At 46.4% G+C, this 17,781-nt stretch overlaps 1 protein-coding gene across 6 annotated transcripts in view; it reads left to right on the top strand.

The window, feature by feature from the left end:
- The first annotated feature begins 9,261 nt into the window (after positions 1-9,261).
- The window catches only part of KAT7 (lysine acetyltransferase 7), a 36,745-nt gene continuing 28,225 nt past the window's right edge, over positions 9,262-17,781 (top strand). For 3 of the 6 annotated variants that reach the window (XM_040331538.1, XM_040331536.1, XM_040331533.1), the window contains exons 1-3: positions 9,262-9,400; positions 14,506-14,554; positions 17,389-17,527. In XM_040331538.1, the coding sequence (XP_040187472.1) occupies positions 17,468-17,527 (60 nt within the window). In that variant the 5' untranslated portion in view covers positions 9,262-9,400; positions 14,506-14,554; positions 17,389-17,467. Of the gene's footprint in view, positions 9,401-13,531; positions 14,555-17,388; positions 17,528-17,781 lie in introns of those variants that run through there. The other 3 variants (XM_040331537.1, XM_040331540.1, XM_040331534.1) reach the window with 3 other exon arrangements.

Here is a 17,781-nt window from a genome sequence, read left to right as displayed (position 1 = left end):
ATCTCGATGCCTCCCATAAGGCGCACATCGATCATCTCTCCAGGCCCCCGATGGCACGGGAGAGCCAGAAGAAGCACCGGATGGCGGCGGGAGGGGGTGATGTCCCCTCCCACCGCTTATAAGAACGATCAAGCAGCGGAACCACCGCTATGATCGTTCTTATGGTGCGCAGGATCGCCGCTGGAACAAAATGATATCTGAATGATGTCTCTAGGTGCAGGCATCATTCAGATATCACCGCACAAAGTACAGGACGTCATATGACGTCCACCCGGGATAAGAGATCCCCTTTTTGGACGTCATATGACGGTGTGCGGTTTTGAAGTGGTTAAAAAGAGTAAACAGTTGATTGATAATAAATGGCTTCAGCCAAACACCAACCATGAGTGAAAGAAAAGTTTTTGTTATCATTCATATTCTCTGAAAAATGGCCAAGAAATCATAAATTCTGCCAGGGTATGTAAACTTATGAGCACATGAGAATTTTCATCTAGCAGCGATTCTCTATCCTTGTGATCTTACCAAGGCGGGACAAGATAAAAGCATTTCTTGCTGACATCCACACCGAGCTTCATCAGCTTTCCCCATTATCTTTACCAGGTAATTCTACATTAAAAAAAAATCATAAAAGCAGGAAAAGCTCTTACAATGCATCTACTAGTGAAAATTGTTTACATGCTTTGACAGCTTGTCATAATATAATAAGATTTTTTTTTTCCTAGAAGACTTCAAGATTGAATCACAAGGCAGCGACAACAATAATTACAAAGCTGTTGACAAGCTTGATGCAAGTAGCAGTCAACTTTCTCTAAAGAGATGCAAGTTTTACTTTGTTGCCGTCATAGAGTTTCTTGGGAAGCGGCGGTACGCCGAGAAGAACCAGAGTTCGTATTACAATTTGAATTGAATTTTCCAGTCCCCAAGGCTCTCATGTACACCACTAACTCATTTTGCATTCATCGGAGTGGTCTCTGTGCACGGCAGACACCTCTGGGGTATTCCTGGTACCTACAGGCTAATTAAGACTGAAACAGAAATTAAAATCATACAAATCACAGAAACATACCCTTGTTGCAGAATATTGGATCTCAAAAAAAAAAAAATTGAAATGGAAATGTCAGAAATAGCTAATTTATTGACTAACAGTGTTTAGGATTGTACCGCCACCTGTTGGTTATATGTGATACTGCACTGCCTCTACTAAGGCTTCTGTGGTCGAAGGGGGCACTTACCTGCGTGTCTGTGAATTTTTTGTGTCAGTAGTAAAGAATGGTGCACGCGTTTCTATGCAGAGGCCCAATGTCACCTGGGACTTCGCCCAGATGATTGACGTCCTTGAGAAAAAGTTCCCCCCCGCGCCCGCCTATTGCGTAGGCCTATTGCGAGTTTCCGAAAGTAGCCGAACTGCGAATCAGCTTTACACGGCGCCTGCGCACCGACTAGGAGCCGTGTAGAGCTGACTGCGCAGGCGCTGTATAGAGCTGACTCGCAGTTCGGCTACTTTCGGAAACTCCGTGATTCTCGTGACACGCCTACGCAATAGGCGGGCGCGGGGGGGAACTTTTTCTCAAGGATGTCAATCATCTGGGCGAAGTCCTCTGCATAGAAACGCCTACTCCCGCGGGAGCCAGTACCCGGAAGCCGGGTGAAAAATAGCCATAATAAGGTATGTAGAGCCAAAGAAAAAAAAGGCATACTAAACATGGTGGAAGTATAAAGAATATGATCTTATATACATGTTATTTGGGTGAACCTCCACTTTAATTCTTGGTGGCATCGATTCTGTTGGAAACATTCCTCAGAGGATTTGGTTCATAGTTATATGACAGCATCACGCAATTGCTGCAGATTTGTCGGCTGCACATCCATGACGTAAATCTCCGTTCCACTCATTGGATGAGATCTGATGACTGTGGAGGCCTTTGGAGTTCAGTGACCTCATTGTCATGTTCAAGAAACCAGTGGTGAGATGATTGGAGCTTTGTGACATGGTGCATTATCATAATCACAATTAATTTTTGGATAACTTTTTAGAGGGGTGGCACTGTAGCCACACATGTGAACAAACCCCCCTGTCAGAGAACTCACCTTTCCAGACATTCTCGTGGTCGCCTTGGTGCACGCGCGCGCTGACGTGTGTGCTTCGGTGCACGCTGTTGTGCGTGCTGGTTAACGTTTCCCAGACTGCGGACGTGCACGCCTGTGCGCATGTGCGTGCACCGGGCAGTCTATTTAAACTAGGGTTGTCTCGATACCGATACTAGTACCGATACCAAGCATTTCCCCTGAGTATGTGTACTCGGGGAAAATGCTCCGATGCTTCACCCGATTGTCCCTGTATCCTCCTCCAGTTCCCCCATCCGTGTTGCTCTCCCCCTCTGTGCTGTTGCTGTCCTCCTCTGTTCTGCTCTCCCCCTCCATGCTCCGTGTCCCCCCTCCATGCTACTGTTGTCCTCCTCCGTTTTGCTCTCCCCCTCCGTGCCGCTGCTGTCCTCCTCCGTTCTGCTGTCCCCCTCCATGCTCCGTGTCCCCCTCTGTGCCGCTGCTGTCCTCCTCCGTTCTCCTCTCCCCCTCTGTGCTCCATGTCCCCCCTCCGTGCCGCTGCTGTCCTCCTCCGTTCTGCTCTCCCCCTCCATGCTCTGTGTCCCCCCTCCGTGCCGCTGCTGTCCTCCTCCGTTCTGCTCTCCCCCTCCATGCTCTGTGTCCCCCCTCCATGCTAATGCTTTCCTCCTCCGCTTTAAGGGCATGGCAGCAACCTGAAAGGCAATGTTAGCACAATATGTGACACTTACCTGAGAACAAAGCCCTCCAGCGCTGTGCTGGTCTTCCTTCCAGGTTCACGGACTATGGCTATGTGAGTGTCCGGAGCCGCAATGACATCACTCCTGCGCACGTGCGCTGGAGATGCTGTTTATGGCAGGGGACTCTGAAGGGCCGGCACTGATTGGCAGCACTGATGGGCACTGTTGGGACTGCACTGATTATCAGTGTACAAGTCCCTTTTAGGGAAGCCAATTATCGGCTCTCTTCTCCTCTCCTCATGCTCCCAGTGTGAGGAAAGAAGTGCAGATAACCATCTTCTGTTTACATCCATGATCAGCTGTTATTGGACACAGATGATCACATGGGAAAGAGCTGCTCTTTACCTCAATTTGTCATCAGACATATGACGGCGTCCCAGAACTACTTGGCCATGCTGTAGCCATCATTTGGCTATAGCGCGGTCGGCAAGTGGTTAAGTCAGGTGTTGTAATACAACGCATCCACACAACCTGTCAACTGCTCTCTAAAGAGCGACCTGAACGCAGATCCCTCTTTAAGGAGCACCACTAGTGTGAACAAGCCCTAACACTGTCACATCACGCAAATCCTGGATTCTCCTGCCAGCTGAATGGATTGGCGGGGAAGAAAAGGTAAGATAAGTATAAGCTGCTGGCGATTGCGTTATAAAAGTGACCGCATCGATCTTCCCTGTGTGTGCAAAGCTAGGGTTCACTTTAAAGCAGAACCAAACCAACCGATTTAGCCGTTTCCCAAAACAGTGATATGCAAGGCATGCTGTGAATGATAACTGACACAGCTGCTTGTGCTCTCAACTAGACTGTCAAGCCATCACATCACCATGGCAACCACAGATCAAACCGAAGCAAAGATGTCAACTTCCTTGGCTGTAAAGAATAGGAGGGTTTAGGTTTATTTATACATACAAATACCTGTTGACCATCCACTTAGCTCTGGATTTTCACTGGTGCGGCTTTAACCACTTAAGACCCGGACCAAAATGCAGCTAAAGGACCTGGCCCCTTTTTGCGATTCGGCACTGCGTCGCTTTAACTGACAATTGCGCGGTCATGCGACGTGGCTCCCAAACAAAATTGGCGTCCTTTTTTCCCCACAAATAGAGCTTTCTTTTGGTGGTATTTGATCACCTCTGCGGTTTTTATTTTTTGCGCTATAAACAAAAATAGAGCGACAATTTTGAAAAAAATTCAATATTTTTTACTTTTTGCTATAATAAATATCCCCCAAAAATATATAAAAATATATGTTTTTCCTCAGTTTAGGCCGATACGTATTCTTCTACATATTTTTGGTAAAAAAATCGCAATAAGCGTTTATCGGTTGGTTTGCGCAAAATGTATAGCGTTTACAAAATAGGGGATAGTTTTATTGCATTTGTTTTAATTTTTTTTTTGTTTTTACTACTAATGGCGGCGATCAGCGATTTTTTCATGACTGCGACATTATGGCGGACACTTCGGACAATTTTGACACATTTTTGGGACCATTGTCATTTTCACAGCAAAAAATGCATTGTTTACTGTGGAAATGACAGTTGCAGTTTGGGAGTTAACCACAGGGGGCGCTGAAGGAGTTATGTTTCACCTAGTGTGTGTTTACAACTGTAGGGGGGTGTGGCTGTAGGAGTGACGTCATCGATTGTGTCTCCCTATAAAAGGGATGACACGATCGATGCAGCCGCCACAGTGAAGAACGGGGAAGCCGTGTTTACACGCGGCTCTCCCCGTTCTTCAGCTCCGGGGACCGATCACCGGACTCCAGCGGCGATCGGGTCCGCGGGTCCCATGGTCCCGGTCACGGAGCTTTGGCCCGGGTCGCGGGAGCGCACCGTGGGCGCGAGTCCGCGACCCACAGCTGGGTACATGTACAGGACGTACCTGTACGTACATGTGCCCAGCCGTGCCATTCTGCTGACGTATATGTGCAGGAGGCTGTCTTTAAGTGGTTAAATTTGCAGTACTTCAGCGCAATTTTGAAGCCGCAGATTAGTGCGATTTGCACCTCCGATTTTACTGTGGCTTGCGACTTTATTTAACAGAAGGCAATGCAAGTCGCAATGAAATCAGAAAAAAGTAGTGCGGGAACCTTCTTCAAAGTCGCTGCGACATGAGTTATGGCATTTGACTGGTTCCATTGCTGGTAATGGGGTACCACTTGTCATACGGTTTGGAACTGTCAAATTGCATGACAAAACGCACCAGTGTGAACCAGGGCTTAAGGACTAAGCTTTTTCTGGCACTTTTTGCTTGCAAAAATAAACTTTTAACATTGCTTTTCCCACATTAATTACGATTAGAATCGGCTGGTTTTATTAAAAAAAAAACGTCCATACATACCGTTTGCTATATTCGTTCTCACCGCCACTTCCAGGTACGATGCTGGCGGTGGGCATTCCTAATTGATGGACAGGCATCCGACCGACGCATACATCGCGTCACGAGATGCCGAAAGAAGCCGAACGTCGGTGCGGCTCTATACGGCGCATGCGCACCGACGTTCGGCTTCTTTCGGCATCTCGTGACGCGATGTATGCGTCGGTCGGATGCCTGTCCATCAATTAGGAACGCCCACCGCCAGCATCGTACCCGGAAGTGGCGGTGAGAACGAATATAGCAAACGGTATGTACGGACGTTTTTTTTTTAATAAAACCAGCCGATTCTAATCGTAATTAATGTGGGAAAAGCAATGTTAAAAGTTTATTTTTAGGGGAACCACCGCTTTAAGAAACAAGTGTCAGAAAAAGATTTGGACTTTAAGTGGTTAACTTTCTACATTACACACAGAAGTTTGATCTAAGAAGGAAGTTAGTTACAATGTTTCATGTTGTTGCAAACTTGGCAGACTGTCCACATTTTCTTCTTTACACACACAGAAGTTTATCCCTTTGATCTAAGAAGGAAGCATTAGTAATGCTGGCCATACACTCTACGAAAAATCGTCCGAATGAACTTTCGAAAAACGAAAGTTCAGTCGTGAGCGCAATCGATAGTGCCATCGTGTAATGACCGGTAAATCGCTCAGTGGACAGATAATCGTTCAATGGACATATATTTTTTTTCTAACACCCTAGAGAATAAAATGGCAGTCATTGCAATACTTTTTGTCACACCGTATTTGCGCAGCGGTCTTACAAGCGCACTTTTTTTGGAAAAAATTCACTTTTTTTAATTAAAAAATAAGACAACAATAAATTTGGCCCAATTTTTTTATATATTGTGAAAGATAATGTTACGCCGAGTAAAATGATACCCAACATGTCACGCTTAAAAATTGCGCCCGCTCGTGGCATGGCGTCAAACTTTTACCCTTAAAAATCTTGATAGGCGACGTTTAAATAATTCCATAGGTTTCATTTTTTGAGCTACAGAGGAGGTCTATGGCTAGAATTATTGCTCTCGCTCTAACGATCGCAGCGATACCTCACTTGTGTGGTTTGAACACCGTTTTCATATGCGGGCGCTACTCGCGTATGCGTTCGCTTCTGCGCACGAGCTCGTCCGGACGGGCGCTTTAAAAAAAAAATGTTTTGTTTTCTTATTTTTTTTTATTTATTTTATAATTTTTTACACTGAAATAAAAAAAAATGTATCACTTTTATTCCTATTGCAAGGAATGTAAACATCCCTTGTAATAGAAAAAAGAATGACAGGTCCTCTTAAATATGAGATCTGGGGTCAAAAAGACATCAGATCTCATATTTAGACTTAAATGCAAAAAAAAATGGAAATTTTGTCATTTGAAAAAATGACAACAAAAAAAGACGCATGGGCGGGACTGACGTTTTGACGTCACTTCCGCCCAGCAATGCTATGGGGACGGGTGGGGGCCATCTTGCCCTCACTCGCATTACTGAGTGCTTATACTGGGTGACATTGGTGTGGAGGGCCATTGCTGAGCGCTTATACTGGGATGACATTGATGTGGAGGGTCATTACACAGTGTTTATACTGGGTGACATTGGTGTGGAGGGTCATTACTGAGTGCTTATACTGGGTGACATTGGTGTGGAGGGTCATTACTGAGTGCTTATACTGGGTGACATTGGTGTGGAGGGTCATTACTGAGCGCTTATACTGGGTGACATTGGTGTGGAGGGTCATTACTGAGTGCTTATACTGGGTGACATTGGTGTGGAGGGTCATTACTGAGCGCTTATACTGGGTGACATTGGTGTGGAGGGTCATTACTGAGCGCTTATACTGGGTGATATTGGTGTGGAGGGCCATTACACAGTGTTTATACTGGGTGACATTGGTGTGGAGGGTCATTACTGAGTGCTTATACTGGGTGACATTGGTGTGGAGGGTCATTACTGAGTGCTTATACTGGGTGACATTGGTGTGGAGGGTCATTACTGAGTGCTTATACTGGGTGACATTGGTGTGGAGGGTCATTACTGAGTGCTTATACTGGGTGACATTGGTGTGGAGAGTCATTACACAGTGTTTATACTGGGTGACATTGGTGTGGAGGGTCATTACTGAGTGCTTATACTGGGTGACATTGGTGTGGAGGGTCAGTACTGAGTGCTTATACTGGGTGACATTGGTGTGGAGGGTCATTACTGAGTGCTTATACTGGGTGACATTGGTGTGGAGGGCCATTGCTGATTGCTTATACTGGGATGACATTGATGTGGAGGGTCATTACACAGTGTTTATACTGGGTGACATTGGTGTGGAGGGCCATTACTGAGTGCTTATACTGGGTGACATTGGTGTGGAGGGCCATTACTGAGTGCTTATACTGGGTGACATTGGTGTGGAGAGTCATTACTGAGTGCTTATACTGGGTGACATTGGTGTGGAGGGTCATTACTGAGTGCTTATACTGGGTGACATTGGTGTGGAGGGTCATTACTGAGTGCTTATACTGGGTGACATTGGTGTGGAGAGTCATTACACAGTGTTTATACTGGGTGACATTGGTGTGGAGGGTCATTACTGAGTGCTTATACTGGGTGACATTGGTGTGGAGGGTCAGTACTGAGTGCTTATACTGGGTGACATTGGTGTGGAGGGTCATTACTGAGTGCTTATACTGGGTGACATTGGTGTGGAGGGCCATTGCTGATTGCTTATACTGGGATGACATTGATGTGGAGGGTCATTACACAGTGTTTATACTGGGTGACATTGGTGTGGAGGGCCATTACTGAGTGCTTATGCTGGGTGACATTGGTGTGGGGGGTCATTACTCTGTGTTCATACTGGGTGATATTGGTGTGGAGGGCCATTACACAGTGTTTATACTGGGTGATATTGGTGTGGAGGGTCATTACTGAGTGTTCATACTCTGTGACATTGGTGTGGAGGGGCATTACTGAGTGCTTATACTGGGTGACATTGGTGTGGACGGCAATTGCAGAGCGCTTATACTGGGATGACATTTATGTGGAGGGTCATTACTCAGTGACATTGGTGTGGAGGGCCATTACACAGTGTTTATACTGGGAGACATTGGTGTGGAGGGCCATTACAGTGTTTATACTTTGTGACATTGGTGTGGAGGGCCATTACTGAGCGCTTATACTGGGTGACATTGGTGTGGAGGGCCATTGCTGAGCGCTTTTCCTTTATGACATTGGTGTGGAGGGACATTACTCTGTTTTTTTGCTGGGTGACATTTGTGTGGAAGGCCAGTAGGCCACATTCACACCTGAGCGTAGCGTTTTCGGTCTTTTTTTCCGGTGTTTTGTAGCACGTATTCACACGTTTGCATACAGCGTTGTCCGGCGTTTTTTATTTTAGCCAATAGGAAAAATGCTCATCTCTTTCATCATTTGTTGCTATGTTTGTAGATTTTTTTTATCTTCCTGGGTGAATATTCTATTTCACAGAACAGATTAAAGCGACAAAACGCCCGTAGAAACGTTTGTTGTCGCGCTAGACGCTTGAATCAAGCGTTTCTATGGAAATACAAACGCCCAAATCAGCTTCAGGCGTTTCGGAGTGGAGATGTGAACCATCTCCATAGAGAATAATATCTTTTTTCCCCTCTAGCGTTTTATAGCGTCAGGCTACAAAACGCTCAGGTGTGAATGCAGCCTTACTGAGTGCTTATACTGGGTGACATTGATGTGGAGAGCCATTGCTGAGCGTTTATACTGGGTGACATTGGTGTGGAGAGCCATTGCTGAGCGTTTATACTGGGTGAAATTGGTGTGGAGAGCCATTGCTGAGCGTTTATACTGGGTGACATTGATGTGGAGAGCCATTACTGAGTGCTTATACTCGGTGAAATTGGTGTGGAGGGTCATTACTCTGTGCTTATACTCGGTGACAATGGTGTGGAGAGCCATTACTGAGTGCTTATAATGGGTGACATTGGTGTGGAGGGCCATTGCTCGCCTCCTCAGGGTCTCTGTCAGTGGCCATCCCCTCCCCCCTTGTTTCAGTCACAGGTTCTCCTCCCGCCAAAGCCGAAGAGGAGGAAGGGGCGGGGTGAAGTGCGACTCGGTGGGCGGGTTCGCGCATGCGCGCTAGTCTCCCGTTACCCGGGGACAGCGCCGGACAGATTCCCGTGCTGAGTCAGCCCTGCGACCGGGGAGCATAGCTCAGCGGAAAGCAGGAGGGCAAAGCGATGCACCGGAGGAAGGTACGTGAGGGGAGCCGAGACGGGAGGCTAATGGCGGTGCCAGGAGGCGTGTATTCTTGGCCCTTTCCGACATGGAGCGGTGACCGTCCACCACAGGACGGGGCCTGCGTGCGCTTGCAGCTAAGCGCGTCCTATTCCAACGTTATCCTCGCAGCAGCTTTGGACGGGACGGACGCAATGTAAAGCAGGCCCGTGTGTCGGTTATCTCGTGATACATGCCTATTGGTCCGCTGGTTGGCAGGGTAGCGCGGCCATTGGTGCCGGTCCTGACGGTGCTCGCTCTGATAGGCTGCACGTGTTGTCATTCACAGCTGGCGCCTTGTGTATGGTCGCGCTCTCATTGATAGGCAACAAGAGGCTTGGCCACGCCTCGCTTCACTGGATTGGCGGCTTGGCTAGTTCAGTGGATGTTATTGGGCGGCGTCCCTGTACGTTAGTTGGATGACTCAATTTGATTGGTAGCGAGCTGCCCCTGGTAATGGTTACACCAATGGGATCGCAGAAAGGTGTGTCAATAACAAACGGATTGTAACAGTATCAGATATCACATGGGGCTGGTGTACAAAGAGTGCTGCACTGTGTACGGGGCTACAGGGGGCGTGTGCCTGCCCCAGCCCTTCTGTGTGTGGCAGCTCCATGTATATCAGGCCTGCTCCTGTGTGATGAATGCCATGCACAGGCCATTCAATCAAGCAGTCTCTTCTATCTTCTGATCAGTGCTCGTTGGTGCTTCCTGGGATTGAGACATGGCTGCAATATTCAGCAGATCATTGGCTATTGATCACTTCTGGAGCCATTGCGTTCAGTTTTTTACAGTCTAAGGCTCCATTCACACCTTGGCGACACACCTTGGCGACAAAACGCCCGACGCTAGCTACGCTGGAAATCGTAAACGAAACGAAATCGCAGCAAAATACGCCGCGTACGCGTCGTTACTTGTCGCCTAGGTGTGAATGCAGCCTTAATAGGTGGATTGATAAAGTTGCGTTGTATCGAGCAATAGTTTTCAACTGTTATAACACGTCAGTGGCAGTTAAGAGAAATGTGGGGTTAAAAAACCAAAACGACATACTCACCTAGGTGGGTGCAGCTTTGGTCTGATGCTGCATCTCTTTCCCACCACCTCCTATACTGAGAACTGAGCAATCGAAGACCATTGATCACTCAGTTCTTGGTTATCAGAGAGCTGATTGTCAGTAACTGGCTGTCTGCACTGATCCCCCTCACCTGGAGGGAACAGGTGGCTCAGGCTCTCAGCAGCATGCTGAGAGGAGATCTAGCTGTTGGTGTTCTATCAGATTACCACTCCCCATCAGTTCGCGTAACGGAAGTGACTTTCCGACTCCAAAAAAATACTTACTGCGCATGCGCTATGCTTTCCAAACGCTTCACGATCTATCAGAATCCTGCTACCCATCAGAACACCCATACAGACGTCTTACTACACCCAGCTACGTCTTGAATTTCAGAGAAATTTTAGCAATAAGGTGAGTGTATATACATATAGTGTATTGAGATCTGTGGTGCTGTTTTGAGGTTACATTTTGAAAGAAGCTGTAGGAAGGTGGCGCAGGCCATGTTGGTACACGCCGCACAGCGCAGCTCTAAACCTTTAGACCAAGGATATGCAATTAGCAGACCTCCAGCTGTTGCAGAACTACAAGTCCCATGAGGTATAGCAAAACTCTGACAGCCACAAGCATGACGCCCAGGGGCAGAGGCATGATGGGACTTGTAGTTTTGCAACAGCTGGAGGTCCGCTAATTTCATATCCTTGCTTTAGACTTTCGTAAAACAAAACATCCAAAAAGCATCACAGATGTCAACATACTATATTTATATACGCTCACTTTATTGCTGAGATTCAAGACGTAGCTGGGTGTAGTAAGATGTCTGCATGGATGTTCTGTCAAAATTCTGCTACCCGTCAGATCATGAAGTGTTTAGAACACACAGCGCTTTGTAGCGCATGCACAGTAAATATTTTTGGTCATGGGTAGCGGTAATCCAACACTGGTCCAGGCATCTGGGTGGGTACTGACATTTAAAGTAGGTGTAAAGGCACAAGGAAAACATTCTGTGTGCAACAGCCCCCTTAATGCTCACCTGAGCCCCCTCTGCCCAAGCCTCTGTGACATTAACTGATAGTGATCTTTAGCCCTGCTGTCTGTTGAAAATAGGTCACAAGAGTGCAAGACAAACTACACTCCTGTGATCCACAGGAGAAGTACCACCAAACCAGCTTTTTCAGTACTTCTCCTTTAATGCGTTGTAATTTGACCCTGTTCATTTTGAATGGACTCAAATCGGACCAAAGTTGTGCATGCACCAGTTTTGGCACCTCATTGTCACTGGATTGCATGGCTCTTTTGCTCCAATCCAGTGCTGACAAACACACTGCGTTTGTGGTGTCGTTAAGGTTTCCCCCGACACCCGCTGCAGAGCACAAGGGCAGTGCATTTTGAATGCGGTGCAGGAAACATGCACAGAACGCGGATTTCCCACACTGTGTTCTGGTGGGAACCTAATCTAACGGGGGCACAGACCGCAATAAAAACTAACAGGTGTTCTAATCTCTCCACTCCATCAAAAATTCCAAATGAAGACTGGCTTTTAGTGACACTTTTGAAGAGGGAACACAAGGCACCCGTTTCCCCCGTGTTTTTCACCAGGTTACATATTCACACGCCCAGCAACTCCAGCAGCAGTGTTCTATAGTGAGCTCCTGCACACCGGGTTCAATGCCGCAATCTTTTATAAGGATCAGGAGCAAGCTGTTTCTGCCTGGTTTTTCCTTGTTCTTGCAGCCAGCCGTCTGATGTGCACATGGCCCATCATGGTGCAGTCAGCTGCAACCAGGAAGGGACAGTAACCTCCCCCCTATGCTGCACCATGGCTTGTCATCTGGAGGGTCGACTGCAAGAACCAGGAAGAGGGTCCCCCTTGTTACAGGGAGGCTTCTGGCAGCAAAGGTAGGAAATCTGGGAAGTACAGGGAGGTGTTCCCCAAAAAACTATATTAAAAAAAAAAAAAAAACTGCAAGGAGGGTGAAAGTCTGCTTCAAAGCAGGCCTGTGCTGAACCCACAATCACCAGTGTTGTCTTGTAAGCTCCCTGCAGCTAATCTTTTCTGTTTACTGATATACCAGGCCTTCATCTGCATGGCGTGGTGTTGACTATCTTGGTAGAGAATCATGGCTTTGCTTCCTCTTGTCAGAGCTGCCCATTGATGACTGGTGGGGTAATGATCAAAAGGAAGCAGGAGAGGCACAGATCTACAGAATGAACGAAGCAGGGAGATCCTTGCGCTGCAGGTCCTCGGGTACAGCTTTCACTCGAGCAAGGAGAGCAGTGAGCGGCACAGTAGTGACCGCACCAAATCTTCATAGAGTTCACACTATAGACATACAAGTATAAGGCCGTAGGCACAGTAGTATGTCAGGAAATGCACTGCAGTTTTTCAGGAGGTTTTCGGAAATGCTCAGGCTGGTCATGTGAAGTACGGGGGTATTCCTTGTCAATGACATTGGTGCTTTTCTCTGCGTCATTGTATGGCGGGTGCTGGGTGCCGTGGTGAAGCCATGCACTCGCAGGGAGTGGGTTGACCAACACTGGATCAGAAGAAGACCAGGCTGGACCATAGAGTGGGGTGAGTATTGCAGCCAATACGGCTTGATTTGTATAACCTGCTGGGCAGTGATTTAATAATAAGTGGACTTAGTCTTTATGGAGGTTCAGGTAGGTATTTATGGTTAAAAACAAACTTCATTCATTACATGGGTGTGATAGATGAGAATATACTTTGGGTCATAACACTGACCAGAGAGTCTGGGGGGGAGCAAGTATTTGCTGTAGGGGGGTAAAGCGAACCTGTTTCCTTGCCCTAAATGTTTAAAGTACAGGCTTGCTTTAAAGCTGAAGTGTTTTGCATCTCAATGAGCTTTAAGTCCAGGAAGTTGGCACATTGGGGGTTATTTACTAAAGGCAAATCCACTTTGCACTACAAGTGCAGTCACTGTAAATCTGAGGGTAGATCAGAAATGAGGGGAAGCTCTACTGATTTTATCATCCAATCATGTGCAAGCTAAAATGCTGTTTATTTTCCTTGCACGTCCCCCTCGGATCTACAGCGACTGCACTTCCAAGTGCAATTTCAAGTGCATTTGTAGTGCAAAGTGGATTTACCTTTCTTAAATAACCCCCCACTGTGTACTTGTTTGCATCTCATTATACTTCAAACGCATGCGCAAGCAACCTAAACGTTGTTTTTGATGGAGTGGGGAAAGTTTACAACCAGTCAGGTATTTATTACTCTCTGTACCATCATGAGGAAGGTTTGATCTCGCCTCTCATCAGCCAAAGGAAATCGCCCCAATGCATCCCACCTATTCACCAGAACAGGCGACCATTCTGGAAGATGTTCCCTCTACGTTTGCTGTGGTGACATTTCAGTTTTTTCCCTGAACTCTGTCATGACTACTGTGGTCACCGTGACAAATGGTAAAGTTGGAACTCATTAATATTGTTGCAGACAGCAGTCTATGTTTATATTCCAAACGCTAAAAAGGAAAAAAACTTTTGGTTGGAGAGTCCCTGATAAATTGAGAACGCAGCATCAGAAGGTCTGTTCTGTCCCTGGATCCCATTAATGCAGAATATTAGAACATATGGGACAATGTAGTCTACCACTTTACACTTATGGTTTTGGGTTCATTAAGGCCGGGTTCAAATGTGTGAATTGGATGCGAGTTTCCCCCGAATACAATTGGCATGACATGCGAGTGTGACTGACTCTCAATGGAGCCGGTTCACACATCTCTGGGGTGGCCACGGAGCGGATTGTGCGTGTTTTTGGTTTCGAGTTCAGGTGAAAATTCAGGCAAAAATTCTGTGCTGAACCAGTGAAAAGACAGGCATCGGACCCCAGGCACCAACCTGTGGCCACACATGTGTGAACCCGGCCTAAGTTTTACGTTTCAGATTGTGTAAATGGCCATGTATGAAATTTTAGCTCAATTATAGTCAGTGTGTATTGTTTTTTATTTTTTTTTTCTAATCGTACATACATGGTTACTAATTATTTTATTGTTCCTCATAAATATTTAGGAGCCAGAAGGTGTTGCAAGGAGATAGAGATGTTGCAGGTCTGATTCATGTAAGTGGAAGTGCATAATGTACAGTTTCAGGCATTTTGTTGGCATACTATAGAAAGGTTATAAGGTCAGCTTGATGTCAGATTTTTTTTTTTTTTTATGTCACAGGAGTTTACTGTTGAGAAATTGGTACCAGACTTGTATTATGAGCAGCAGAACCGGGGAAAATGGCTAAATTAGGCCCCTTTCACACTGGGGCGGGAGGTGCGGTGGTGGTAAAGCGCCGCTATTTTAAGCGGTGCTTTACCATCAAAATTGCGACGTTATTCGGCTGCTTGCGGTGATGTTTTACCCCCCCCCCCCTTTCTAGAGGCCGAAAAAGGGTCGATACCGCCGGCAATGCGACTCTGCAGAGGCGCATTGCCGGCGGTATAGCTGCAGTTTCCCATTGCTTTCAATGGGAAGGAGCTGTAAACGCACCGCTCCAAAGATGTGGCTAGCAGTACTTTTTGGAGCAGTCCTGCTAGCGCACCGCTCCAGTGTGAAAGCCCTCAGGGCTTTCACACTAGAGAAACAGCAGCCGATGTCTCAGGTCGTTTTGCAGGCACTGCAACTGTCTGTGTTAGGTGACCTGTAGAGGATGCCATTTCTGGGCTTGCCTTTTCCTGGTTACAACTCTGCATAGCTAGTTTTGTGGTTTACACAAATCAGCCACACTATATAGCCAGGCAGATGAACTACATTTTTATGCTGGCCATAGACTGTTCAAAGTCAGCTGATTCCTGCTGAATTGGCTGAAATTCACCATCCAGCAGTAATCGCTGGCTGTGCAGAGAACCACAACTAGTTGCCGCTGACTGCGACCTGACTTTCTAGTGAACAGGGCTGAGAGCCGCAGCAGGATTCCTCCTGCTCCTATTTGCACTGGCCTTAATCGCCAGTGTGTATGTAGCCTAGGAGACTGATGATTGGATGGGTCACTCAGTGGTACTTCTGTTTGGGTCAGTTTGTAACCAGGAATTGCTTCCCAGAACGCAGACTGCTTATGTTCTGGATGCATTCTGCCTTAAGGCTGGGTTCACACTGATACTACACGACTGTTGTACGACTATCATCCTACTTTGCGGCCCTACGTCGGCCCTACATCCATCTGACTTGAATGGACAAGATAAGATTTTTCTCCAACTTTGAGATAGTACAACTTGTCCTTTGACCAATCAAAACATTCCCAGTAACATAAATTATTTTTACTGCTGCTGTTATCACTTGTCTAATGGTTAGGACAAGGATCCTACTTTGATCCGACTTCAATGATAATCAATGGGCTGAAGTCGAATCAAATTTGGACTGACTTGTGTCAGACCAGTTAAGACGGCTCTCATAGGGAAACACTGATTTGCACACGTCATGTGACATGAGCTCCAAATGTCGGAGCGTTTGTCGTACCAGTGTGAACCCGGCCTCAATGTACATAAGGCTAGGTGCACTGCCCCGGAGCAACAGCTGTCATTGTTATAGAGCTTGTCGGGCTACTGGCAGCGAATGAAGCCTTGGGCCCCTTTCACATGGGTGATCTGATCACATCCACTGATCAGTTTTTAATGTGGGCCAGATCAGAAGGTCCATGCATCCCTATGAACATTTGGGTGTGTAAACAGACTTGTGTCCATTTACATCCGCCTACCTCTGGGTCCAATCTGGTCCACTCGCAATCTTCCTTTAGGCAGATTGGATCGAAGGGTAGTCGGGTGTAAACAGACAGCGGAGTCTGTTTACACCGAACCACCCATAGAGCAAAGTGGGCTCTGTTCATGTCTGCTGTGCGGAAACTGAGCGGACTTGGATGTGTCATCCGCCCACTCTGCTCCGATCAGCAGAGGATCTGTGAGCTGTTTCCCTGCTGATCAGAAAGGAATCTGCACCAAGCGAAAGGGGCAATAATCACCAGCTGTGCTGTACAGAGTTGCAGAATCTAAAAAGCGTATTTAGCGATTTGCATGAAGTTATTCTTTAAAATTATGCTTGCTTGTACTCGGTCCAAGTATTGTTGGTGCCTTCATTGCTGCCTGACCTCCCTGTTAAATTTACTAACCACACAAGTAACAAATGCAGCCAACTTTAGTGATGTGAACTTACACTTGTTGCTCTACAATGAGGTGGAAGTTAACAGGAGAGGTAAGTTTTTCTTATAAAAGGTCTACTTTAAGACATAGAAAGTTGAGATTTTTACAGGACCTGTGGTGTGTTTTTCTTTAGCCAAGTTTACAAAGGCTTCATCTTGTAACTGCTTGTCTAAAGATTGGTGTGTACAGCAAGTGTTTCAAAACTTTCAGCAAGCTTTCCCTTGCTTTCCGTGTGGGTGGATTAATGTGGATTCGTTCTGAGACATCACTGTTGCTGAATTGGACCACTGTGATTGTTTCCTATGACAGCTAATGCTCAGGTGGGTTTGTTTACAACTGGCTCAGCTGTCATTGTGATTTAGACAGAGGCTGTGCCTTTCTTTTTCTTTTTTCTTTTTCTTTCTCTTTTATTACATTTTCCAATTCCATATAACATTTAACACAGAGGCTGTGCCTTTTTAAAGTTAAAACACAACCTGTAAAGAATGAATACATTTTAATAAAGGCTTGCAAAAGTAAAAGGTTAGGTATACAGACACTGCTATATGTCGTCTAGGTTTCTTTGGTTACAAAAATGGTATTTAAAAAATAAATAGTCACACCTTTTCCCTCTTGTGAAAAGGGCCTAATTGCTACTTTCTGCGCGCGAAGGTCGCCATGATGGGGGGTGGGGTTCTGGGCTCACAGGAAATGAGTTGAATGTTAACTGGGAGTATCTATTAGTGAAGTACTGTGAACTATTTGCTACTTGTCCCTCAAAGTCTTTTCTTTAGGAAGCTCTGGCTGGCAGTTGCACATTGAAGTCAAGTACAATGCAAAACAAATGGCCCTGCATTGTATGAGAGGACGACAATGTATCGTTCACAACGTGAAGCAGAGGGAGAAGAGCTGAACATCGGAGCGATGGATAATGTAAGTACTACACCTTATACCACTACCCCTAATCTTAAAGCTGAATTCCAGGTATTCCGGCTGCCCTGCTGCACACGGACCACAGGAGGTCACCTTACTTCCCAGGCTTGGTAAGAATTGCATTCCTAAGGAGTATAAGGTGTTTCCTGATTGAGTGAGGTAGAGAGGCAGGGCAGTGACGTCACAAATCTCCACCTAGTCCAACCAGAAAATACCTTGCAGTCAGAAAAATTTGAGACATTTTGTGAATGGTG

The sequence above is a fragment of the Rana temporaria genome, chromosome 12 (assembly GCF_905171775.1).
Source record: "Rana temporaria chromosome 12, aRanTem1.1, whole genome shotgun sequence".
Lineage (NCBI taxonomy): Eukaryota > Metazoa > Chordata > Amphibia > Anura > Ranidae > Rana > Rana temporaria.
This window is presented reverse-complemented; position numbering and strand designations above follow the sequence as displayed.